This window comes from Anticarsia gemmatalis, chromosome 17, assembly GCF_050436995.1.
Source record: "Anticarsia gemmatalis isolate Benzon Research Colony breed Stoneville strain chromosome 17, ilAntGemm2 primary, whole genome shotgun sequence".
Lineage (NCBI taxonomy): Eukaryota > Metazoa > Arthropoda > Insecta > Lepidoptera > Erebidae > Anticarsia > Anticarsia gemmatalis.
The window spans coordinates 10,455,993-10,482,872 of NC_134761.1; the positions used below are offsets into that span (position 1 = coordinate 10,455,993).

General features: G+C 35.3%; 3 protein-coding genes and 2 non-coding genes across 7 annotated transcripts in view; 2 read left to right on the top strand and 3 right to left on the bottom strand.

Annotated features, from left to right (window-relative positions):
* ITP (ion transport peptide) overlaps positions 1-10,035 on the bottom strand; it is a 90,694-nt gene extending 80,659 nt beyond the window's left edge. The window contains exon 1 of one of the 3 annotated variants that reach the window (XM_076125370.1): positions 9,941-10,035. The gene's annotated coding sequence lies outside the window, so the exon portion shown is untranslated. Of the gene's footprint in view, positions 1-1,519; positions 1,673-1,710; positions 2,131-9,940 lie in introns of those variants that run through there. The other 2 variants (XM_076125369.1, XM_076125371.1) reach the window with 2 other exon arrangements.
* On the top strand, positions 896-26,242 carry LOC142980076 (peroxisomal leader peptide-processing protease). Its single transcript, XM_076125365.1, has 11 exons — positions 896-1,131; positions 14,549-14,902; positions 15,935-16,098; positions 19,978-20,081; positions 20,474-20,601; positions 21,088-21,260; positions 21,927-22,033; positions 23,032-23,200; positions 23,710-23,878; positions 24,428-24,567; positions 25,110-26,242. Exons 2-11 carry the CDS (start codon positions 14,553-14,555, stop codon positions 25,193-25,195), a joined length of 1,590 nt encoding a protein of 529 aa, XP_075981480.1. The 5' UTR covers positions 896-1,131; positions 14,549-14,552; the 3' UTR covers positions 25,196-26,242.
* On the top strand, positions 9,163-9,251 carry TRNAY-GUA (transfer RNA tyrosine (anticodon GUA)). Its single transcript is given in 2 exon segments — positions 9,163-9,199; positions 9,216-9,251. It is a non-coding gene; the product is annotated as a tRNA-Tyr (tRNA).
* On the bottom strand, positions 9,666-9,738 carry TRNAV-CAC (transfer RNA valine (anticodon CAC)). Its single transcript has one exon. It is a non-coding gene; the product is annotated as a tRNA-Val (tRNA).
* On the bottom strand, positions 16,408-19,849 carry LOC142980164 (NADH dehydrogenase [ubiquinone] 1 alpha subcomplex subunit 11-like). The gene is made up of 5 exons (XM_076125495.1): positions 19,694-19,849; positions 18,995-19,098; positions 18,412-18,521; positions 16,718-16,924; positions 16,408-16,439 (listed from the first exon to the last, which is right to left on the bottom strand). Exons 1-5 carry the CDS (start codon positions 19,775-19,777, stop codon positions 16,408-16,410), a joined length of 537 nt encoding a protein of 178 aa, XP_075981610.1. The 5' UTR covers positions 19,778-19,849.
* Positions 26,243-26,880: the final 638 nt, after the last annotated feature.

The following is a 26,880-nucleotide window of genomic DNA, read 5'->3' on the forward strand; positions in this document are numbered from 1 at the left end:
CCATTAAAGATTTTTTCTTTTAATTCTTTTTTATTGATGTAATGTCCATTCGTATTTTTTTTCAGGGATTTTGGCCAGCAATACAAAATTACACAGTCAAAGACAATTTTAGCAAAAAGTTGAGTCGCAGCACAAAATGAAATAAAAAAGTAGGTAGGTAACTGATTTACATCACCTGAAACAAATAATTTGACTTCCATTCCAGTTAAAGGTTCACGTAACTGAATACGGCTTCTCTATAGAAGGGAATAAAATTAATTGGAAATTGCAAATTAAAACGAAACGCCTGCACAAATTGTTTTATGGCTTTGCGCAATCCTTACATAATTCCGGGCTGAAAATCAAACAATGGCGCCAAAAAGCCAATTTCGTTATAGAATATTCGATACCTCTTTAATTAAATTTATTTGTAACAAATTTCCTTTACCAAGAAAATAAAAGATTTCTACTAAGATAGCAATCGAGAAAAAATTAAGAATGAGTGAAATCTATTATTATTTCCTATTTTATTTATATGTCGCTGTACTCTGAAATTAACGTGGTAGGTACTTTGTAAACGGAATTGAACTTTAAATCAATAGAACGATGCCGATGAATGTACCTACCTACCTACCCGTTATTGCCGGTATAGTATAAATACAAATAAGTATGTAGGTATGTATACTCGACAAATTAAAAAATAAACCAACATGCTACATCTTTTCGTATCATACTAAAATATAATGCTTTTGAAAAATAAAAGCGATATTTTATAAAAATTAAAAAGTTCCCCGTAGAACTTACTGAAACGAGAACTCTATTTTTGATATTAACGCCATCTCGTGAAATATGACAGAAACACGACGACTACACGTATAGCATGAATGAACGTAGTAATGAAAGAGACCGAGAGATCTCGTTTCACTACTGATAACAAAATTTTGCATTGAATCAAATTATAATACAAAAACAGTCAGCTGTTATCTATTAAAGTTAACATTAGTATTTATTTTAGACGTAAGTGAATATAATCGTTATTTAGATGACAGCTGTTGTGGTAATAGTGCGTGTTTTGTATTGAGAAGTGGTGAAAAAGTTTTACGAACTCAAGACGAACATAACCTCAAAAAAGTAAATAAACTAAGGTCATAGGTAAGTTCTTTGTTTTTAGAGTTACTTAATTATGCAATTGACTTTTAAACTCATCCGATAATTGCTTCTTACAGTTTCAAATAAATGTTCAGACAAGTAAACTTATTATAACTTAGGAATACAGCGTTTCAAAATCTTGATCATTTTTATTGATGTTTTTATTGCCCAGATACGTAAGCAACTAGATAAAATAATTAATTAGTGTGGTGTAAAAGTTATACTAAATAGTTATTATTACAATACAATGTCATTTTATCAAAGTTGTTTATAAACATTTGCTGATTTATTGTAAACATTGTTTAGGATAAATCACTCGCTGTCAAATGTACGGAAATTTACGCGAAGTTACTAGGTATAGGTAGTTTATTTAGGAAACAAGTTTACTTACAGATTTAATATTGCTGGAATGTCCCTTTGTGGAAATTGTAAACCGAATGGTTATAAAACCAAGCCGCACTAGATAACCGAACAGCTAATAAGAAAACTTTTTAAAATGCAACTAAACGACACACCTGTCCACGATAGTTAAGTGGCCATTAATGTAAGGGATACACCACTTTACACTAATGACAGACTCACCTAAAACGTTATCGCATCAAGTATATAGAACTGCTTGAGTGACTCAACCGCTGAGTCGGCGAAATTGGCTTCTTTTTTTTCACACTGGATGCCAGGCGTCGAAACTTAGGCATGTCCGTCACTATGCACTCCACAGGTAAAATTCTCTCATATAATTCACAATTTCATCCTCAACACTGCATCCTTTACACTTGAAAGATATAGATGAACAGATAAAAGTGGCTTAGAGTTGTCGAATTCGTTATCGTTTTCGAGATCGCAACAGGCACATCGTACGTCGTCGACGACGTCCGTCGATTGGCGGGTACAAAAGAGCTGCGACACACGAAACCCACGCGAGGATGTCTACAATAACACGAAACGTGATCACACACACGATTAGGGAAACATGAACAATGAAATTTAGTTTCTGGAAGCGAAGTGACGTAGTGCGTGAAGTGAAGTCTTAGCATTGACTGGACTGCGCCTGGGCCGTACAGGATGCGCCCCATTAGGCAAAAGAGCGTCCATTATTGTATTGTCGTGGGTTTATCGTAGTGCTAGTGTCTCCTCAAACCGTCGACCGGCCCGAGTGAACGTGTGTCAGCTAGGAATTTGGGTACCATTGAGTCTTTGGAGATCATGTACGCATTTTTTACTAATATTATGAGATTACCTACTTAATAATGTTTACTAATGAGATACAAATGAAGGTGTCGCCCTCGTGGTTGCGTGTCAAGCGTTGTAGCAGTGGTTCGCATGTTACGATCGCAACGTAAATCAGTAATGATCAGTAATGACTGCATTTAGGTACATTAAGAGGCCACAACGAACACAGTCACGGGACCGGATCCAGGGTTATCACGCTCGTTTGTTCAATTGGACAGTTAAGTACCGGTGAAGCTCTGAAGCCGGCCGTTTCCGTTGATATTTCACACAGGAACCAGTGAAGGGAACCGTGGACACTGTCAGCTTGACGAGCCCTTCGTCGATGTGAAGTAGGTCGACTCATAAAACATATCGTCTTACCGAGAGCTATTTTCTTGAATTTATGGCCCGGGTGATGTAGGAAACCGCTCTGATGGCTCTACACAAAATGGTATTACTAAGACCTAATAAAGCATTTAGTACAGGTAGTCTTATGCCCACGTCAGAACTCCTATTTAGCAAATTGCTTCTACAGATTCCTTTAAACAGATCTTAAGCCCTAAGGCTAAAAGACAGCAGTCTACCTATAAAAGAAACTACTTAGGGTACCATAAGAACACCGTACCTAATTATTCTACTAAATTTTTTTAGAAATTGTTCCAATCAGCCCAATATGGAGTCATTTGGTTGTCCAACCGTTCGGTTCATTGAACAGCCGAAATCGTCCTTTTTTTAAAGGCAAAGGCATTAACTGCTTTCATCCTATTCAAAAACTATTATTATAATTCTATTCCTGTTTGCTATAACCTCTATAGAACTGCATATGTCTGGTTTGAACAAGGTTCAGAGAGTATGTTTAGTGAAGTCGTTGGCCGGCACTCTCGGGGAGGGCACACACTCAACTGCTCTCCAACCGAATATGACCAAGGATGCGTACAATGAGTTCATAAGGTCACACGATTGATCCGCTATTTTGTATCTGTATAAATTCAAAACATGTTTGTACTGTAATTTTCCTATTAGAACCGAAAATAAATGTAAAATTATCTACTGTCCCATTTTTTTTTTTTACTATTTGATCTAATTTTGACAGCTTCTTTTCGTCATGGCAATTAAAAGCAAATAATTGTATCACTAAGTTTAAAGTCTGTTTCACTACATGGACTATTAGTCCCAGACGGTAACTTCTAAACTAATTGGTTACTCTTTTTTTAAGCTGTATTCTAACCCTTATCCTAAGGTCTTATTTAAAGAGACTCAAAATACTAAGAAAAATGCAACTGTTTTTGGAACTGATAATTTCTTCTGCAGTTCAAAATTACTAGTCTTTCGTCCCACATTTCGGTACTCCTACATTTACACTCTGTCAATCAGTCCGAATAATTTGATAGCATGTCATGTCACGTGGATCACCAGTTGGGTCCACGTGTAAAAGCATACATGATTCTTGTCACATCTTTATAGCTGTGGAGATGAGACTGATAGCACAAATTGTCCGTCACTTACATTGACACACTGAATGGCCATTTTCAAAGGGCTCCATAGCTGTTAAAATAGATTTTTTTCTATATAGGTATCTACTGAAATTTTAATAGACATACCTATGTACATATTCGGTTCGGAATTAATAGGCCTAGCCGGGCGGCAAAACTGAATATGTGTAGATGAACCCGATCGGCACAAGCCGAACAAGTAAGTCCAGTCGGTTTTGTTGTTTGATAAATATTGCCGGACTGAATGTGCCAAACTAGAGCAAGCCTAGCTAAATTAATTTGAACCCTATATATTTACGAAAAGATACGTTATCCATTCTCTTGTCTAGTAGCGTTAAACCTCAATATTTTATACACTACAAAACCTTGTTTTTCACTTGTCAGTGTTCAAACTGTTCAATTGTCTTCAGGAAGTCACACATAGTAAAGCGCAAGTTTCCTTAATATCCATTAATAAAAACATGTCTGTAAGGATGTGTTAATTTGACGAATAGAACTAGTGACGTCACTCGACCTGTCCTTGAAGCCCATCCCTGACAGGATGGAAGGAATTCCAAGCTGCATTTACCAACTAATTGGAGTAGGTACCTATAATAGGAATAATGACTAATTTTGTCCATCTAGTAGTTTGTGAAAAATAATTACACACCTATTTGTCACTTTTGTGCATAATCAAATTATTACCGTGATGCATTGAGCTGAAAAGTCGCATGACGTCACGTTAGACTCAGTTAGAGTACCTACCTACAAAATGTACAACACCGTGACGTCATTAGCCCGCACTCCATCACTTAAATACTTTTTATTAAGTCACTTTATTGGTTTTTAATGGAAAAAAAACTTGCGTAATATTTTTAAATTATCTGACTGGCGGACTAATAATAATTACTATTCCTAACCTTGGAAACATCCCTATTGTTCTGGATGACCGGCCATATAACACTTGGTCTTTAAATGTTTGGATACTTAGAAAGGTAATAAAATGTAAGGTTTCCCGTTACGGATGTGCAAGTATATAAAACAAGAAATGTTTGCGTCGCAGGCCCGGCGGGCGCGGCGATCACACCACCGATTTCCACCAATCGCGAGTCGGCACACGAACCAACCTTCTCGTTTGGCAATCGATAATAGGATTTCTAAATGAATGCCTTTGCGCGTAATATGTTACTTTTCTCTATGATTTATTGGCGGGGAATTTGGACCGCCATGTTGGATTAGACCTTGTGTAATCTAGAAAAAGCTAGACTGAAATTATAATTAGATAAATAATTAGTCCACTACCCGTAATTGGCCAGCGCGGTGGACTCATGGCCTAACCCTCCCTCATTACGGGAGGACACCCTTGCCTAGCAGTGGGACATTAATGGGTTAAAGAACAATGGCAAGTTTTTACCTAAGTGTTATATGAAGCGTCTACAAATGGGACACGTGCAAAAGTTAGTAATTAATTTAGCCCTTTTTTAAATTAACTTTTTCGGTAAAAGCCTAGCTTAAATTATTTACAAAATAAACTTTTACTTGAATACGTCCACATCCAGTGGACATAATCTTTTAGTCAGTATTACCACTTACAAAATGTTTCAAAATTATTATTTTGTTTTTAAATATCAAAAAACGATTATTAAGTGAACGTTAAAAACAAATCACGTAGGTTTTGTTAAAAAAAAATAACAAATATAATTGATAGGTGTTTTAGTTACATATTGTATTATTAATGTTGTGATTAATAATCAGGTATTATTAGATGAAAGTGTAATGGCAGCACTAAAAAAATTTTTTTTTCCTTCCGTTGTTTAGAGTGATGTTGATAATCAATTATTTTCACAATCGATTGATCGATTATGACAAATATATAATATGAAAAGAATAATCCATTTATAATAGCTTATTATTTTAAGCAATTTTATTAGCATATTTGATTTGTTTGCAATAATAATATGTACTTAAATATATAAAATAAAACCTCAAATAGCATTACAGTAATCACTGACGTTATCATTACAGCATCCACAAAAACTTCCTTAATCAAAAATATTTTTAATAGTAAGTCGCAATATAACAGTAGTTTTTTTGGTTTTTAATCTTAATAATATCGTTAAAAAAATAATTAATTCGATTATATTCTATAATCGATTATGACTTCAATTATTTCAATAATCGATTAATTGATGATTGATTATCAGCATCACTAGTTGTTTACTTTGTTGTGAACTTGTTAGTTAGCTTTGCTTGCTACTGGTGTTACGATTGCTTTCTTGATTTTTATACAAAATTGTAAAATAATGCATTGTCTTTGCTCTCACGTAATCTAAATCTGTTTTTTAGACATAAATAATGTAGAACAGCAATTTACATTAGTTTTTTTATGATATAACCTCAAAATATAAAATTGATCATATTTTTTTCTTGTGGCCCTCTCAAACCAAAAATCTTAATGATTCTGTTTAAGTTAAAGAAACTCTATAGTTTTAACATTTTTTCATTCATAGACGCTCCAAAACGATGTCAGGTAAAACTTTGTATGGAGACTTGCCATTGTTCTTTATTTCAAAAAACCTCCATAAAATGTGGATCTGAGACAGAATTACATACCCATGTTCATCGTTGTTTTTTCTTTAAACGAAATTAAGTTCAGTCAGTAGAAAATACATTTAGAAAGATAGCTACTATAAGTTCAAATAACAATTCAAATCTCCCGATAATGCGAAGGCAAGGCTAAAAGTTACTGATTCTGTTTATTTTGACACAAATTCTTGCGTCACTTAAGAAAAAAATCATTATCTCTTTGTTTATGCAATGCACTGTAATATTCCTTTAAAACGGCGTATTTCCCGATTCTGATAAAATTGTAAACATTCATAGAACTTATTATCAAAGAAGATGTAGCTATTAGCTACTCCGATTTTATGATCTTCGACTAACTGAATAACTAACCCCCCCGGTTTCTGAGGTACATTTAATTTTAGCGGTAGTTTATCTATTCAATAGCGTTTAAACTCGAATAAGAAACGCTATTGGATAGATAAACTACCGCTAAATGTACTCAGAAACCGGGGATAAGTAATACCACTGAAACACATAGCATTCGGTACTATTTTACATGGAACTCAAAAGTTTCAAAGTTTTAGGAAACGGCTTTTTATTATGTCTTCATAGAACATTTTTATTTTTTTATTTTGGTATGATTAAGATGTAACGCTCTATCGAATTGGGTTTACCTTAATGATTGTAAATTATAAATACTTAATAAATAGATAAATCTTCTATTGTTAAAGAATTCAGCAATCATTACAATCATTACAAAAAGAACTACACAGTACACACAACCTTTACTAAAATACCTGGTTGAAAATCAAAAGAATAAAATAAAACACCTCTAAAAAGGTATGATGCAATCACTTCAAAACTTCATTTCGCAGGACATTTTACAGAAAGGGGTAGGGAAACCTTACCAATGTCCCGTCTATGGTAGTCAAGTTACGTATAACTAACTAGGTACTAATTAATATGGACAAAGGAACCCGCTCAGGTTTCCACGACCAAATACAATTTCAAATTATATAAAATAATAACAAATTGATTGGTAGAATAACCTTTTAGTTGCTGTATTGTTTTTATATAACGGTAGTTTTCGATATAACAATTTTACAGTAATTGTAAATTACATTCTCGAAGGGTCAAGTTTTTTTCCTTCTTGTCTAAATTGCCAGGGATTGGATTATTAAAAAACAATATCTTTTGCTCGATCTTATTTCAGTATTAAGGTTATGTATCTATTTAAATGTATTTCAGTAGATAAATATAGTGTAAAAATTACATATTTAACCAGTGATCATTTAATTTCATTCATTTCGTTTCATTATAATTTGCACGATTGAATCTAGATACAGGCATTTCTTTTATCTAGCCATTTTGATAGCCCTAGGTCATGTTGGGACGGAATAAAAGGTAAACTAAAGAGAATATATGTTTTATTATATAAATAGGTACTAGGTACTCTATCAGTGGTTTATAAGCAAGATGTGTTAAACATATCTACATAAAGAATATTCCCAATCAAAATGCAAGTTGTTGTTATATTTGCGCAGTGAAAGGTCAAAGCGTGCCTTATTTCAGTGATATCCGTGCTATCCGGACTAGTTGGATAGAACTAGTTATAACTTAGATAGGTTATAGGCCGGTCAAAGTTTAATCGACTGCCGTACACTCTCACTTAACGTGGTATTCTGTGATGCATCAATAATAATATGCAATCTGTGGGCTAGATAGACTTTAATTGGCTATGGGATAAGAGAAAATCTTAATTTAAATTAGGTGGAATATTTTTAAAGTTTCTTTGTACCAATATAATGACTTTCCATGCTATTAATTGACTGTAGGTACAATTTAATAAAAACAAGACAAAATTTAATAAAGAATTTCTTTCATGTGATTTTTTCATTTGTTTTTTTTTTATTCAAGAAGCAAGGTATAAAAATAAAAAGGTGAATTCTACAAAGTAGTAGAAAAATACACTTTAATTTTCATTATGATGTACATAAGAAATTATAAGATTTACCTAAAAAGGGGACAATAACATTATTTAAAACATGTACAAAGTTGCTAATCTAGTTAGAGTTGATTTTCTGTCAGTTTGATATTCTAGGACAATGAGGCCTAAACATTTTCAAGGAAGAAAAGCTAAAAATACATCTTACTATTATTTTCGAACAGATAACAGATAAAATGCGTTTTCTTTACATATTTCTTAGTATCAGTATTACCTTAATCTTGGCAGTTTATCACCACATTGTCACATAAGCCGTGTTAAACTGAGCAATGTTAGATAACACACAAGTTCACGCATGTAGGTCACTGATAACCATTAATCTAATCCGATCGTGTTCTTCTGAAAGCGGTATTTTTTATGCAATTCCTGTTTATTTTTCTCTCAAGATAGTTAAGATTCCAACGAATTGAGAACCTCCTCCTTTTATGAAGTCGGCTGAAATAGCGGCAAACAACTTTATATTTTGTTTGGTCATTTACTAAGGAAAAGTAATAATTTAAAGTATATTACGTTCTGTATAGTTTGGTGGCCATCTTTCTGCAAACCGAATGCCAAAATAACACAGTTATAATAAAATAATTCAAAAAATATTTTAGACTGCATTAATTCGACTGCTAGGAAAAACCATATTGAAATTGAAACGAAAGTCCCTGTATTATGTTCATTAACACTTTTTTGAGATTATGAAGCACTGCAAATTAGCAACACGTACTGTTACGTCACACTCTCGTTTCTTAATTTGAGTGTTTGAAAGTATAGCATAATTTCGACGCAGGTTAATAACCTTCGATAGCTCAGTTGGTAGAGCGGTGGACTGTAGCTGGTTTTCAATTGTCATCCATAGGTCGCTGGTTCAAATCCGGCTCGAAGGAGTTCTTTTTGTCTTTTTTTATTAGTAAATTATGTGCAAAAATGAAGTATTTTTACTGTAAACGTATTTTTTTGTTAAAAATAAAGCTGGAATATTTTAAGTAAGGTTATTCAATCAAAATTTTATTGTTATTTTTTTGGATTAAATAAATCTCATTGAGACATTTGCATTATGATAAGAAAAAAAGACTTAATAAACTACAAAGTAATATTATTATTATATTGAGGCTATATTATATTTCTAAAATTCAGTAAGATCTTTAATTTTATTGAAACAAAGGATTACAATGTATGTATGGCGTGAAAAATATAAAACAAAGATTATTTCACTCGGTTTTGGTAATTATGTTCTACATAAATAGATAAAAAGTTTAAATATACAATTTGAGTAAGAAAAAAAGTTCAAAAAGTAGCACTGTTTCCGCCCGGGATCGAACCGGGGACCTTGTGCGTGTGAAGCACACGTGATAACCGCTACACTACGGAAACGATGACTGTCAGAGCGAAATTATCACTTGGTTACATTTAGTCGAAATAAGCTTTACTATGGTTGATTTGTAAAGTCTCTAAATATTTTATTTAAATTATTTGATACTATCTTTATCATTACGTGAATTTACCGATAATATAAATATAATATAGCTGTTAATGCGATGTTTTTTTTATAAATTTATAACCTAATAAAACTTACCTTTGTATATGCACAAGTGACGTCACAGATAATAAAAAATATAAAAATTCAAAATAGGAACACAAGTCACGAGCGCCCTCTAAGACGGCGCTTGGAAAGCACTTTGGCGGGAAAACAGCTGTAGCATCTTTTTATAGCAGCACAAATTGTATGGCGTTATTGGCCACCCGCTTGAATATGGTTCATTACTTTCATTCCATGGGTGTGTTTTATGTCTAATTTGTAATTGTGTTCGCGCCCTGTCTTCAAGTCATCTTTTTACTTGTACCAATGAACGTTACAGCACGAATGTATTAGCGATATTTTCGTTTTATTTGGAATACATTGCGGGTTGAGTATGACGTAGAGTAGTTGTATTAATGTAGCGTTCGTTTTAAGCGAGCAATGTATATCTAAATGTAATGTTAAGTGTTTCAGTAGTTGTGTATTGAGGGGACCTCCCACGTCACAATATGATTATTCCCTGCCGCTAAAGGAAAAATATAAGTGAATTGCTTTTCATCTAGTTTTATTCAGAATCTGATGTAGGGGTTAATATAATATTTATTATTTCATCAATACTGTACGTCTGCAATCAGTTAAATTCGTAATGTTTAGTCTACGGGTGTTTAAACTTCTGTACTTATTTACTCTTTGTGTAATTACCTCATTTATCAACAAGAGAATCGTTTCTTGATAGCAATTAGGTGTGAAGAAATTCCTTATAGAAGAAACGTTACTGCTGCTTCAACTATTATTATTTAATCTTAGTTTCAAGGATATAAAATAAATAATGCTGTTTATACTACACTAAGAATGTTTTGTGGATCGCACAAATAATAATTCCGTGTGGGAATCGAACCCACGACCTCCTGACGCAGTGGTATCGGCGTGGCGGCCTAAACCACTGCGCCACGGAGGCAGTCACACCTACTATTATCCCTAACAATTTAACTTTAAGACTACCCCCAACTAGCACACAAGCTGCTTATACAGTCGTTATACAGCCTGATAGTTGCATAAGAGTCGTTCAAATGCTGTACAATTCTCTATATAAGTTGTATACTAGCTATTTAAAAAACCCTTTAACAGCTAGGCGGGACAGTAGCCGTTTAGTAGCAAACTAATGACTTATAGTGATATATGAGCATGTAATTGCATCGCTATACAGCCTAGGGAAGTATAATTGAGTTAATGGAATCTTCTATAACACCGTTAACTGTATAAGGGGACTTTAGGAGATAAAGGAGTTTAAACGGAGTTATGCGTTGCGCTTATAGCGCTCAAGAGCGTAAATAAGCTTTTTGTAATGCCTTAGGTTCTATAACAGATTTTTTTAGGGCTAGTGTATTACTGATCTATAAAAGAGTTGTGTAGGTCTTTAATAGCGCCTTGAGCGTTATATCAGATATTTATATGGCTTCTGTACGGCAAATAGATGTATAAGGTATCATTCGAAACATTTTTACAGCCATGGGGATTACAGAATTATGTTAAAGCACCTAAAGCGCTATAACCGAGTAATATACCTTTATACTAAAGCTTAAAATTATTATCATAATATATTTACATAGGTGCAGTGGTGGTTCAATCTGTCAACTGTTATCAAAGAATCATACTATAAATTGACTATCAAACCATTTTAATATTCAACGACTGACCCCTTAAAGTACGAGTAAAACGCTGGTGTGCGACCAAAACAGTTATATTGAAGCACTCCTATACCACCACTGCAAAACCTTGAAGTCTACAACAGCAAACACTAGAGCCTTTGTACAGCTTAAGGCGCTAGAGCAGATGTAACCAACTCTGAGAGCTGCTTGATCGAGACGCCATTATAGCATTTGGTAAACATATTTTTTGAGGTTATTACGATCTTTTGAAGATCATATAAATCTATAGCCTGGTAACGTTAACATAATTAAAATCATTTTTTATTACCTATAACCCTAATTAAATTATCTGTAACCCTCAAAGTCTTATTTATGTTCAAAATACAATTTCCAAATCCACATATCTATATATTTTTTGCATTTAAAACTGAATATTTTGAGGGCGCATGAAAATTTTGACGATAATATACATATATATTGACAGCAAACTGGAACTCGCACTTTCATATCACGTACACAAAGAAATAAAAGCGATAGACTACTTGTTATTTTAATAATCCAATCCGTAAAAATCAAATGTCTCCTCATTTGTCACTGATGATTCATTTTAATACAATATATTTAGTTTACACCATAATAAACCGACCATATTACTAATTTAGAGCGTTAGCATTTATAACCGTTGCACAGTAGCGCTAAAATAAGATAAAGGTGGTATAATCGCGCTACAAGAGCTTTTTCGAACGCTCGTGGCGCTGACCACCTCCGTACAAGAGCCGGTTAGCGCCACGAGACTTCGAAAAAGCTCTTGTAGCGCGATTATACCACCTTCATCTTATTTTAGCGCTCCTGTATAACTACTATACTACGTACTATTATTATTACTATTTACGACTACTGTAGATCCAATTTAGAGCTATAAGCTGGACAGTATGGGCCTATTTGACGCTACAAGAGATCTCTAGCCGCTTATAGAACTACTATAATTCTTACTAAGCAGCCCAAAGCCGTTATAAATTCCTTTATCCGGTCATTGTGCAGCTTCTTATAGCGCTTGTGTGCTAGTTGGGCCACTTGTATCTATCTTTTGTCATTCTAGACCATTCCAGCAAAGCATAGAACATTCCACGGGTCACTCAGGTAACCCGTAGGCAGGACTAAATCCTCACAATGAAGGAATCACGCGCTCTTTACGACCAAGTGACGACAAACGTACATACAGGTACAAAAGTCGATGAACAAATTAAAATATTCCATACCCTTGAAGAGGAGGACAATACACATAAACTAATATGACTAGTAAAGTGGTTGAGTGGGGCGCCAATCTGACTCTCTTATTCGCATGACATATAACCTCTAAAACTAATGAAGCGCAACATAAAATGTATGTGTTATTTTCAGGAAAACAATATTGACGTTAACTGAAAACGTGTATTTTGACCAATCTTTGCTGCTTTTTGTCTAGAATAAACTACGCACTAGATCCCTATTTTAATATTCTTCTAGCCGATATCCGGCCAACGGTGCAGGACTTTGTTTATAACGTCCAAGTGTGTGCACAATACACAGGTACACTATATTCCTTCGCTCTCATAGCCCGGTGGGACGGCTAGACCAATGCGACCAGTGAGAGGTCGGCTTTGCGTGCTCTCCGTGGCACGGAAGACTACAACCTCAAACAGGCAATCTCTGAGACAATCATAACAGAAACATTCAGAAAATACTTTTTTGCCTGACCCAGGATTCGAACCCAAGATCTCTGGGCGACATTCGCATACATCACAAAATCATTGAGTTGTTTAGACTTTCGTAGTCGACTGTTCATTTACCGACATTCCACTAGTTAGTACCAGTTAACGCTATTTATAGTAGTTCGCGATTCACAAGATACCTGAATAATGTATGTCCGTGATTTAAGATAACTTTTATAAATAAAACTGTAGGTAACTGTAAAATTAAGTAGAAAATTGGCTATCTGATGACGATTTTTCTGCGTGGGGTTAAGAAAATGTAGTGTGTTTATCTGCCTAGTGCCTATGATATATCTAAAGTTTTAGGCTCAAAAGACCCAATACGAGTCCCAATTTGATTCATCCTTTTTTAAGGTGACGTTATGTTCGACATAAACGTCAAAAGCTCTCTTTCTAGTCTTGCCAGTGTAACAGCTAAAAATAGTTCAGGTAGTCTTATCAAGAATTGACGTTTTGGACTTGCAGAAAAGGAGTATTTTTTTATAAAAAAAAGTTACCTTCAATGCAATGTTAATATTGGACTTTATAAACTGCTGAAGAAAGACAAAAAATATTAACTAAAACCGTACCAAAACTACGATTCACAAAGCACAGAAACCCACCCCGTAAACACAATTCATTTGAATGATTAATTCACCAATCCATCGAAATATAGGTATAAAATATTCGAAAACTATAACATGCAATGCATAGTATAAATTAAGCATTCATTTTCTTCGATCATAGTAGGTATACTAGATATACTTGTTCTTTATGTATCCGTCTTGTAGGTAATGTGCTCTCACAACGGAAACGTTTATCCAATAATCCCGGAAGAATTACCGTTGCATCGCTGTTTGACGTCATCGTGTGACGTCATTCAATGATTTATCGAAGGTCATAGCTTTTACTTGCCGGAACTGGAATAGTACCAGTTCCCTTGATACGGTTCGTTTCGAGGAAAGGTACCAGAATAGGTTATTAGATTTGAGACATCAGCTTCAATCGTTTACTTTTGATGCCATTACACTCATTTGAAACAATTTTGAAGTCGTAACATGGGCTGCTCACAACGTCTATGATAGTAGTATAAATCCATTCTTCCCTAAAAATAATGATCAAATTTGGCATAATGGAAATAAAATGCCCAACCTAAATCCATTTCATTCAATCCTGTGTCCGTCAATACCATAGCAGACCTACAAAATTGACATCACCGACTTACGCCTTTTGCTACGTTAAACCATACAAAAAAGCTAACTAACCCAATCTTTTCTACCTTTCAGAACCATGGCAGTGGAAGGTGTTATGGTGTCATACAACTACTCGGACGACGGAGAGCTGGCGAACATTCTCACCGTCTCATCATCAGGCATCAAATTCTCAGACCGATGGGTTCTGGCCCACGGCTCCATACTCTCCCCTCTCAAAGAGGCCAAAGTGATCAGGAATGCTAAAGGAAAACCTATTCTTAGTGAGGAGTTTTACGCAAACTTGCCCGAGATTCATGTGACGTGTGAAAAGAAGAAGTCAAAACATCCAGATTTGTATCAGAGCGTTGAGAAGTTAAGTAGAGAGAGGAATATGTATACTGGCGATATTGAACACAGCAGTTATTTGATTAGGGTGCTGACTGGCAGGTAAGATAATATAATTATAATTAAAAGATAATAAAAATATTAATTAGGTTGTCGAATCGTTTTACTTTCCAGGTGGACAGCGATGTGGAGAAATACTACGACACGTAGCGCGCTTCCCATCTTTTCATTTGTTTTTTTGTTGTCTCTTTGTATATAAAAGTCGTTTTAGCAGACTTTGAAGAGAGAAAAAATTTGAACATTGTAAATGTTATGTTAGATTTTTTTTGTAAAAGCGCTACTTTAATTTAGTTCATTCTTTAACTGAAAATTGTACGAAGGCCCGTCAGAAACTTGGATTAGCAGACTATCATAAATGGTTAGCTTTATTATTCAAATTAAGTATAAGTTTGCCAATATTTTTCTTGTATTTTGCATAATACAGTTAGTTTTGTGCTTTCTTTATGTTTTAAACTGGGCCACGAAAACAAATATTTTCGCACAAAATGCATTGTATGTTCTGCATTTCAATGAAGCAACGAAAGTTCGGAGGTTAACCTTCTAAGAAGCCATTTGATAACTTTTGCAGAATGTATTTAAATAGACAACTTATCTGTGTAAGTATTTGCTATTTGCAAAGCTTAGCAAATAGTTTAATAGTTCCTACATTATATTTGACGACATGAGGAAACCATAATGGTACTTACCGTCGTAATTTAGATATTTATGTACCAAAAGAACATTCAAACAGGGTGCTACCTTTAAAAATAGTTGTCTACATGACCTTATCCTGATGTTTACAAAACTACAAATTCTTTCATTTAAAACGCAGTTTTATATAATGACTTCACTTTCATTAATCGCCTAGTTTTCAAAAAATCTACGGCATTCCTTTTTTTCGCATCAAATTACTACACTACTACATATTGTGCCATTAGTTTTTTTTGAGCATTAAAATTACTACATTCGCCCATTATTTACTATATAGTAGGTAAAATTGTAATAAGCGACCATACAAGCTCGCAATTAAAAAAATAACTCAAACTAGACCATCTAAAATGCTATCTATTTACATCATCTCGCCTTATATTCCAGGATATGTCACGTATGGCAGTGTCCGATCCTGGACCGGTGCGCAGACGACATCCTGTACAGCTGGACCATCGGCCACAGGGACGGAGACATCGACAATCAGATGAAACTTGGCAACGCGCTGTTCTCCGTCTTTGTACTCATAGACTTGGAGAGCGATAAAAGAGGTTAGTAAATGCTTTACCCCCGGTTTTTAGTACATTTAGCGGTAGTTTATGTAGTCAATAGCGATTTTTTATATGAGTTTAAACACTACTGAATAAATAAACTATCGCTAACTGTACCTCAGAAACCGGGGGTTAGAGGGCTAGTAAAACGGATAGATTTTAATACATGGTTTGTCTGCCCAGTATTGCTTATTTTCATAGCCCCGGCGACCATTATATTACAATCGGCAACAGGTGTTCTAAATAAAAAACATTGAAGTTAGCCAAATCGTATTTTATTAAGTTTAATAAATCAAACAAACATTATCATTACTTCGGCGGTGTGCAAGTATGGAGTAATTCTGTGGACAAAATGAGGACAATTCAATAGTCAACCATTTAATTACATTAATTAAAAAAGATAGTTTTTAGGGCAATGCGGATTCGTGGGCATGTTTCCATTAGAGCCTTACGTTATAAATCACAAAACGATACTCTCTGTTACGCTTTCACCCCTATAATAATCTAGTTCGTATGGTTATTTTACAATATAATTATTGGACTATTGTAATTACTGCCTTTTTTTAAAATCACCACACCAAACTTTAACTTAAAGTTATTAATATAAGTAGATATTCACCATCTCTAGGGTCAGGAATGAGAGTATAATCGTGCCTCCAGTGCCTGACGGTGTTCATGTGCGAGGGCACGTTCTGGAAGAAGGTGTAGTTCTTGTCGATGGCGTCCTTCTTCACCATGGCGATGATGCCCAGGACTATCGCGCCGGGCACCAGCCCGTGCCCTGACCCTACGTAGGCGGCCAGGATCGGAGCACAGGCTGCACCACCTGGGAATATTTACAAGTTTTTTAGTTAAATAGAGAAACATCAAACATCAATCCTAAGATTTTTTTTTGTAGTGTGTAGTGGGGTTTAGCAGAATCTTAAGCCTCGACACCTTTCTTCCTAAATGGCGGTCGAAGGACAAAAGTCACGACCCAACAAACTTGAACTTAAGCTTTTACTGACCCCCTAAATAATTTTAAAAATAAAAAGCATTGCTATATGATACTTAAGATTTGGTTAAAGTTGAGCGATTTTTTTTAATCCGACTGTGTTAGTGCTGATAACACATTTTATTAATTTTTATTTAATGGAAATGTAAAATGATTGTAAGTTAGGGAAGTTTTTAAGGATTAACAAGTGACGTACTTTAGTATTTGCCTACCATGTATGTAAAACGTTTTATTATGGATTCTGACTTGAAACCTTCATTATAAACGGCCTTTACTATAGGGATTACATTCCGTTATGCAGTTAAAAAAATTAAAACTGTAATACTATAGCAGTTACGCCCTAGAAATTTCTAGTAGACCTAGAACTTACGCTAATATATTTAAAAGGTGACCTCAATACAATTGCCGACAAATTGAGAATATTTTCTTTATAAAAACCCACTGGTTATTAATACAAATCAAAGAAAAAACTACTATTTATAAATAATCATGTGAAGATCACACAAAATATTCCGCCGGTAGAATGTCAATTGCGCAATACGGTGCAATGTAAAATAATGGTGCAATACAAAAACTCTCATTTAACTAATGCTATCGTTATATATTTTATAACAATTATTTATAGAACAAAGGGCATTGAACACTTTGAAGCCGATAAAATAACTAGAAAAAAAAAACAAAAAATAACCGAAATAACAGGAAGCTTTTTTCATGCTTGAACAATATCACGTCAGTTATAACCGATGGTGTAGGCAGAGGTGCACAAAATACACCGTCGTTAGCAATCTTAGTCTTACGTAATAGGGGGCGAGTCTATTGCCCTATACCGAGCACGAAATCAAACTCCGGATTACTATTGTATATGTGTAATATTCAACTACATTCTGGGAGATCTGTCACCGTCACTTATGGAGCCGGCAATGAGTTTCAGAAAACGCCGTACACGTAGCGGAATACTGGGCTGGCAGTGTATAGCAAGACAGAAAGTGTCATACACTATTTTCAGTATTAATAGATACTATAATTTGTTTGCCGTCGACACGCTAAGAAGAAGAAGAATGAGTTTCATAGAATTAACGCGCCACATAATGTTGTGTGTCCAAACATAGACACAAGCGACTGCGTAGAAGGTGAAAAGGTGAATTAGGAGTATAGGAACAGAAAGACAGTCACTGTTACGTCTTCGTAACGAGTTTATCAGTGGTGAACACTCCTAGCTTACGATTCTCATAGATATTTTTCCCATTTTGCTCAGTGACTTGTTGCTTAGTTAAGATACGCATACTTTACACAAATATTGGCGTCACATAATAAGTTACCTGCAAAGTAATTAAGTCGGTCATCAGCGTCCCTCGCATGCAGCAAGCCGTTGGCAACAATCGCGAACGTCGCTCCCATCAGACCCAGCGGGATAGTGTGATACATGTACCTTTTTAAAATAAATGGAATAGTTAATAAGAATTAATTACTTTATCTTGTGTAGAGATCAATAACGGGGCTGGTTTTGTTTTTATCTTAATACATTTGTATTTGATTAATTATTGGGTAACTGATGGTCACTTGTGAGTTTATAGGAGACTAGATTTCCGCCCTTAGCGTTGACTTTAACCCCTTCGGGAGGGAATTTCCAATCCAGTGCTCCTTTGTCTATCCTATGGAATCTTCATACCAATTTTCAACTTTGCACGCTCAGTAGTTTCGGCTGTGCGTTGTCCATCAGTCAGTCAGTAACGTAAGAGTTTTTTAAATATTCATTTGAACATAGACCATCATCTTAACCATCGGAGCTCGGAATAGAACCTTGTCGTAGAAGGATACCCAGAGTACAAAGATTTAAAGATTTATTTTCTAGATAGCTGCCATCCTTTAGCCACTTACTAATAGCTACTATGTCTGTGTTACCGTTTCAAGATAGGTCCAAATCCGACGGCATGGGAATACATGAGCACGTCGTAAGAAGACATGATCAGACCTGCTATTATCCCATAGCGGGTCGTCACCATCACCTGACAAAAGAAATAAACACCAAATTTCACTAATAAGAATACACTGGTTTTTAGTCTTAATTACGTACGTACGTGCACATTCGTTCCGTGTTTCGGAGGGCACGTTAAATAGTGAGTCCTGGCTGTAATTTTCAAAGATCTTTGACAGTCGTTAACAGTAGTCAGAAACTTGAAAGTCTGACAACCAGTCTTACCGAAAGGTATCGTGTTATAACCCAGGTAACTGAGTTGTTTAGGTCGGATAGGCAGTTGCTCCATGTAAAACATTGGTATTCAGCTGCATCCGGTAAGACTGGAAGCCGACTCCAACATAATTGAGAAAAAGGCTTGGTTGAAAATGACGTATGTGCACGTACGTTTTTACGGAACGGGTGCCCGTCGTGGCCGTCCGTTTACCACAGTTTCGGGTCTAAAGGTCACTCGTTTTTTATATGCCGAATTCGTCACTACTCCGCCAGCCCTGACCTTAGATACAAAGCTCTGTGCTAAGTTGTTGGAGTATAATTTAAAATGTTTCCAGTACCTACAGATATCTATTAGTTAATCTCTTCAGTGGACTGTTGCGTGTTTGGCTGGCATTACATTAGCTTATTACCTTCTTCGGTATATCACATCCATCTGGTGTATCGTAATATCTATAATAGTTCCTGTTCTTTCTATCTGGATCGCAGTCACACATTTTTGTAAATTATTTAATTATATATTTTGGAAATTAAATCCATTGTCGGTACTAGGAGTTACTTGCGTCAAAAGTGACAGATGATAATTGACAATAATTTGACAATTGTTTTTATTTTCGAACATGTTGACCGTTTTCAACCAGATTTTGGGTATCGAAGTATTACCTCTTCTTCTTTGACAAAAAATATTTTGTTCTAGGAGTGGAGACCCTCAGGCCGCTATCTTCTCTACTAGACCTGGTGCGACCACCCACAGGCAGAGGCTCTACGCTAGAAGTACATTCCACACCTTTTGGTTGTGAGGTAAGAAGCCAAATGGGTCATAACTGTATTAATTATCGCCTTGAACAGCTCTAGAAATTCTCCGCAATAAAGACACTACAAGAAATTGTTTAGTGAAGATCTATTTTGACCGAATAAACGCCGAATTGAAAGTTACTACATAAAAATCTATCATAGTTTACTATAGATGTATCCAAAACGACAATACACTACCATAACAATATAATTATGCATTGGAAATGTAAGGAAAAAACCGTCTCTTATTTCAGTACCTGTCCATGCCATTACTGTATATTTTTTTACACTACATCTTGTACACTTTTCGTACTGTTAACACTGTAAATACAAACCCGAAAAAGGATAAAATTACATACTTTCACAGTATTTTCAAGGTAATAAATATTATTTTGCAGGTATTCCTAAACGCAGTGACCCGTGGCTCAGTGTGCGGCGTGGTGGGCAAGAGACCCTCGCTACTGCTGACTGACGCCGCCACCGCGCTCGGCTCTGAAGGAGGACCCGTGTTCACTGAGGGACCTAAGTGAGTTGTCTTTATAATTAAGTTTCTTTTAGTAAACGATGGCACTGTTTGTTTAAGTTTTTAATTTTGAATCTTGGCTGGGTTTAAATTTTGTAACAATATTCTAAGTTTTTCTAAGTTGAATGTTGTAGTCGAAGACCTCCATGCTCCGAAGAGCATGAAAAGTCGTCAGTCTTGCGATTGAGCCCTTAACAGTTTTTTTGGTGTCTCATCGCATCGGGGAATGAGCGTAATAAAATATGACTCTATAAACGAAGTCCTGCATAGTTGACTGGTTTCAATGAAGTGGCTGACTGACTGTTCGCCATAAGAAGTCGCAGGAAGACAGAAATAAAAAAAAAATTTAACCCACTACCTTCCCGATTCGTTCACTCTAGTTCTGGCCAAGGGTCCCTTGAATTCTTATTTATATCAAACTTATATTATGTTTGAGGAGGTCATTATTGTACACAAAATCTTATATGTTTATGTATGTGTTGTGTCCAGCAAGGAGTTGGTGGGCACGGTGGTGTGCAGCGTGTCGTGGTGCCGCGGCGAGTGGGTGGGGCTGACGCTGGTGGCGCCGCTCGTGTCCGTGCTGGCCGCCAAGCTGCGCGTGGCGCCGCCGCAGCCCGCGCGGCCCCTCGCCGGCCACGCGCACCCGCTACATGATATATTGAGTGAGTACGACGTATATTACCGTTAATACTACCTTAGCAAGTAAGCATTAAAACCTCTCGAATAAAATTTGGTCTCAATTTATAATTATAAAGGTTAGTTAGTTGAGTTGACGACCTTAAAATTGACAGCTTGGTCTACACGATATATGCCCGTACGCGTTCAGTAACACAACTTTTACTGCTGCCTGTAATCAATAAATCAGATTATTTGAACCAAACGTACAGACCTGCAGTCATGGCAAATGCTTGTAACTCGACGACAGTGTCATATAGACATCATATAATATCCCGCCAGTTCGGAAGGTAAAGCCAATAAAAAAGAACTGGCAAGAGACTCCTAGCCACTCTTTTCATTCGCCATCGCCATTACTAAACCAACTTATCTAATAACTAGCTGACCCGCGCAACTTCGCTTGCGTCACATAAGAGAGAATGGGTAAAATTTTTCCCCGTTTTTGTAACATTTTTTACTGGTACTCAGCTCCTATTGGTCGTAGCGTGATGATATATAGCCTATAACCTTCCTCGATAAATGGGTTATCTAACACTGAAAGAATTTTTCAAATCGGACCCGTAGTTCCTGAGATTAGCGCGTTCAAACAAACAAACAAACAAACAAACTCTTCAGCTTTATAATATTAGTATAGATGTATATATTTGTTCCAGCTCAAATAGATCAGTGCACGGTGCTAGTTCGCTGCGGTAACGCGTGGGGCGCGGGCGTGTACCTCGGCAGTGGCTACATCGTCACCTGCGCACATGTTGTTAAGACTGTGAGTTTACTTGTATATAGTAAAGTCGACCTTATTCTTATGAACATAAAATTGCTTTTCGGCTTAACAGATGTGAGGTTTATCCATACTAATATTATAAATGCGAAAGTAACTCTGTCTGTCTGTCTGTCTGTCTGTCTGCTACTCAATCACGCCTAAACTACTGAACCAATTTGCATGAAATTTAGTATGGAGATAGTTTGATACCCGAGAAAGGACATAGGCTATTTTTTACCCCGGGAAAATCACGCATTTCCCGGGAAAATTAAAGTTTCGCCACCGAAGTCGCGAATAATCAATATCATAATGACATTGAATTAACAAAATTCCGTTGTCATGGCAACAGTTTTAGTGGCGGATATGCTTTTGCGCGAGTTATATGAGATATAAATAATTTTGAGAATATTTTTCGTGAAAAAAAAGCATATTTTGTTGTTAAGGAATAATTAAGCTTTGTATTAGTAAAAAAAAATCATTCACGCGAGCGGAGCCGCACGGGTCAGCTAGTAAGCTATATATCTGTTAATTATTTTGGTTCTATTGCCCTCTTCGCAATTAAAGCATAAGGTTAACTTTCTTTACGGACAATTTCTGTTTAACTCGAAACAAATGTTGTACCTAAGTCCACTAAACCAACGCTAAATACAAATGAATGCATGACTTTTCTACTATTATCATTTATAAGCTTGGTATTTTTATCAGTTTATGTAGTAGAAACGTTTGTATACGTATGATTCGCACGTGCTCACTTTCGAAATAATTCATTTTTGCCAGTAATTATTAAAAATAGTAAAAAATTGAACAAATAATGTATCCTAACGTTTAATTGTCAATTGCGTTTAAGACCTGTTAGATTATATTTTATGTGTACGAGTCGCGGGAGCTTAAAATCGTTTATTATTAAAACGTTCTTTTAGCTAGCTTTTCTCATACTCAAAAGGAATTCTTGCACAATATTAAGATCTCAATAACTATGGCACAATTTACTTTTCTTTCAGTACTTAACTCACAAGCTATCAATCTACTGTCGCGGTGTGAATGAGACAGCGATAGTTCGCTACAAGACACCGGATCGTAAGGCTTATGACCTGGCGTTACTGTTCACTAATCCTCAGCGCTTGGACCATATGAAGCCAGCCGTGTTATCTAATGTACCAGCTGAGAAAGGTATGTTTTGTCTCAAACATTAGATATGCCGTGCTACATTTGGTAATTTTTTATAAAGGTCTTAATTTTTAAGCACAAACTTTAAGCTCTCAGAGTAAAAATGTCAATTTTATAACATCTAGATAATATAATTACTAGACTAGTGGTGAATGAAGTTTTTAATATTCAGCTGTTATTATTTAATTAGCATTCAAATACCTTTAAATGCTTAAGAATGCTAATGTTCCGTGATAATAAATTTTCGATAGTGATAATAATTATCCTATGAGTTAACCTAGGTTATAAACTACCTGTGTATCAAATCTGTTCTGTAGTATTTTCGAGAAAGAGTAACAAACATATAAACATCCTAACAAACTTTTACATATATTTTTTTAATTCTTTATTTTAAGGGGGATGGTTCAAATTTTAACATGTAACTTTTACATTTATAATATTAGTAGGATTTCTATACTCCTAAAAGGTGTAGTCTATAACTTAGTTTGAAACAGTCCTATGTATTATTCCAGGTGAATCAGTGCTAGCAGTAGGTTTCCCGTACTACAACGAGTACGACCTGTCCAACCTGATCCCCACGGTGACGTCAGGACACGTGAACACGGTGTCGCCCTCCATGATACAGACCTCGTGCTGCGTGCAGTCCGGCTTCAGCGGCGGACCTATATTTAGACTTACGAGGTTTGTTATACTACATTTTAGCGATTTTTGTTAGTGTTTTTATTTTACTAGGTATGTTACACTAGGTTTGTTGTTTTTGGTGTTCTGGTTAAAGTAAATAAACGTCATATTTTATTCATTTCCGTAAAATAAAAAAAAATTAAGGTGTGACTTTTTAATAGTCTGTTTGTGATTTTTATGCATACTATACCTGGAAATAAATAAATAAATAAAGGTGTAAATTTGATGTGTTAAAAAAGAGATAGCATTTCTTAATTTATTTTGCTTTTTCTCAAGTTTTTTACGAGTCCTTGCTCACATTTTTTATTCCCAAAATCTTAGAGATATGAAATTAATATTAAAACGCGCTTATTAAGAAATTGCCTTGTTAAGAAAGGATTTAATTGCCATAACACAGGAACGTCATTAAATTTCAGGTTACTAGTTTTTTTTCTGAAATAAAATTCCAAAACATTTCAAAACATATTTATTCCGTGTGGGAATCAAACTCACGACCCCCCTACGTTAACCACTGAAGCACAGCCACTATGAACACCATTACCCTTGCAGGCCTAAGAACGTGGTAGAGGTGATAGGTATAATCGCCATCAACGTGACGTCAGAGGGCGGCGCGTGCTTCCCCTACGTCAACATGGCCGTGCCCGTCACTGTGTTCAGTAACCTACTCGCACAGTATATACTCGAGAAAGGTAACTTTTACTATTTATTTCATTGTTTTATTATTCTATTCATGTAAATCATTAACAAAATAGATATAGGGAAAATAAACCACCTTCTTTTAAGTTTTGTTTTGCACAAATTCTACTGTTACTATGGATTGGGTTCCGTACCCAAAGGATAATAACTGAACCATATTACTAAGACTTAGCTGTCAGTCATCAGCCACGGCCCAAGTTACACAGTTGAAATTTTCACAAATGATATAATTTTATTGCCGCTTCAACAATAATTATGAAAACCCAGAATAAAATCAATGTCTAAGTTCTCCCCCATAGGTATGTCTTGGGTTAAACCTGGCTTAAACATGGCCAGTTTATTTAATTATTTCATAACATCAATGGTTTTGATATTTATTTGTCTGCCAGGAATTGATTTAGCCATCTATAATGTTAATAGGCAATCTACCCACAGCTTATCTTAACCAAACAAGTTCAGACTAATTTTAATCCCGTATAATAAATCAATTATTGCAAAATACTATAATTTATATTTATCATCTTATTATTTTCAGATGAAACAAAACTGAAAGCGATTGAGAACAACAAAGAAATGATCCAATCACAATGGAGGTTGATGCCTTATAGATCGAAAATTTGACTTCAAACAACACTACAAGTTTAGGCTAACGTGTTACTACCAGCTACCCCCGGAGGGTGGCGGATTGATGATATTATGGGAACAAGTGATATTTAATTATGTTATTTTTAACCTTTTAGTGTTAAAATGGTTGCTGCATGAGTAAGGGTTAAGGAACCTTAATAATAATTTGTAAATTGAAACGCGTCTGTTAACTTTATGAATCTGAATATAGCTACAAGTCAGTGCCCAGAAGAAATACTTTTTCAAAAAGGCAACACCCGCACTTAGAATTGTTCTCTCATCGCGGGGACTTTTACAAACATACAAACAACGGACACAGAACAACCAGACCCGAAACAACTATTTATGGATCGCACAAATAATTTCCTGTGGGAATCGAAACCACGACCTCCCGTCGCACTGGTAGTGGCGTGGCGACCGTAACCACTGCGCCACGGAGACCGTCATATACGAGAGCCGTCGTTGTTAGGTCTTTCGCATTCCTTGTTTAATGTCTCTTTTATATATATTTCTGTTTGTGCACAGTGGCTTGTTGCTATACTCATATATACAAAGTTAACTGGAGCATAGAAGTTGAAATTGGTTATACAATGTTTTGTCTTTTTCACTTGCAGATAGTTTTAAACTGGTTTGAAAGTGACAAAACATTTAATTAAAATGTTGCTCAATTAGTTTTTATGTTATTTAATTTTTACTATTTACTTTCATTCCTTTATTCCTATTGTATTAATTTGTAAGGAAATGGTTGACCAAAGCATTATTTTTTTATGTTATTTTTTTTACTAATAATCTTGCCATAGTTAAGTTATATATAAATCTTTGAACTATATTGCCGGGATTTAAAGGACAAAAGAATAAAGTCATGTTGATATTATATATTATTATATTTATATTTGTTAATTTTATAATATTTGTATAACTAGAAATATTATTTTGACAAATTCAATTACATTTAAGACTGATGTTAGTGGCTGGTTTTCACTAATATTAATAACTATGTTAATGTTATTTATTAAATAAACTATTCTTTATTAAATGTAGCATTTGACGAATAAAATATACAATTATGTTACGTAATTGGTTTTAGTCTATCCATATTTAAAGCCTATATTTTAGTGGTTGAGGGTCGTTCGCTACACACAATAAATTCGGATCGACAGTTTCGGTTCGGCAATATTTATCGAACAACAAAACTAACTCGACTCACTTGATCTTCTTATGCCGGTTACACCGATTAATGCCGAACCGAATGCGTATGTGATATTCTTCAAATAGTCCATTAAAACGTTCCATGAATTTTACATTTCTTAGAGGACGCAATTTTATTTTTGTAACATGTAGGGGGGTCCATAGAAGCTTAACTTGAAGTTTGTAGGGTCATCACTCTTGTCCCCCGGCCGCCATCTTCGAAAAGGGGGTGGAAACACTTTTTTCGCTATATCTCGGAAACTGTGCGTCTTACAATAAGATTGAAAAAGCATAATTTTTTGCAAATTATTTTGCCTGCCAATATGTTCCATAACTTTCTGACATAAATTAACAATTAAAGAAGTTATAGGCAAAAAAATGCAATTTTTTTAATAAAATTTTCATTTTGGGCACGTCACCAAACATTAAAGCAAGACCGATCCAGACATCAAACCCTCGTGATCAAACACCATACCATCCAGAGCAGAGAGAAA

Coding starts and splice junctions, on each gene's coding strand:
- LOC142980164 (XM_076125495.1), bottom strand. CDS start 19,777: ATGTGTGACTGCGATCCAGATAGAAAGAACAGGAACTATTATAGATAT. Junction 18,522..18,994: donor TTTGGACCTATCTTGAAACG/GTAACACAGACA, acceptor TATTTTAAAAAG/GTACATGTATCACACTATCC. Junction 16,925..18,411: donor CCGACTTAATTACTTTGCAG/GTAACTTATTAT, acceptor AAATATTCCCAG/GTGGTGCAGCCTGTGCTCCG.
- LOC142980076 (XM_076125365.1), top strand. CDS start 14,553: ATGGCAGTGGAAGGTGTTATGGTGTCATACAACTACTCGGACGACGGA. Junction 20,082..20,473: donor CCACACCTTTTGGTTGTGAG/GTAAGAAGCCAA, acceptor ATTATTTTGCAG/GTATTCCTAAACGCAGTGAC. Junction 20,602..21,087: donor GTGTTCACTGAGGGACCTAA/GTGAGTTGTCTT, acceptor TGTTGTGTCCAG/CAAGGAGTTGGTGGGCACGG.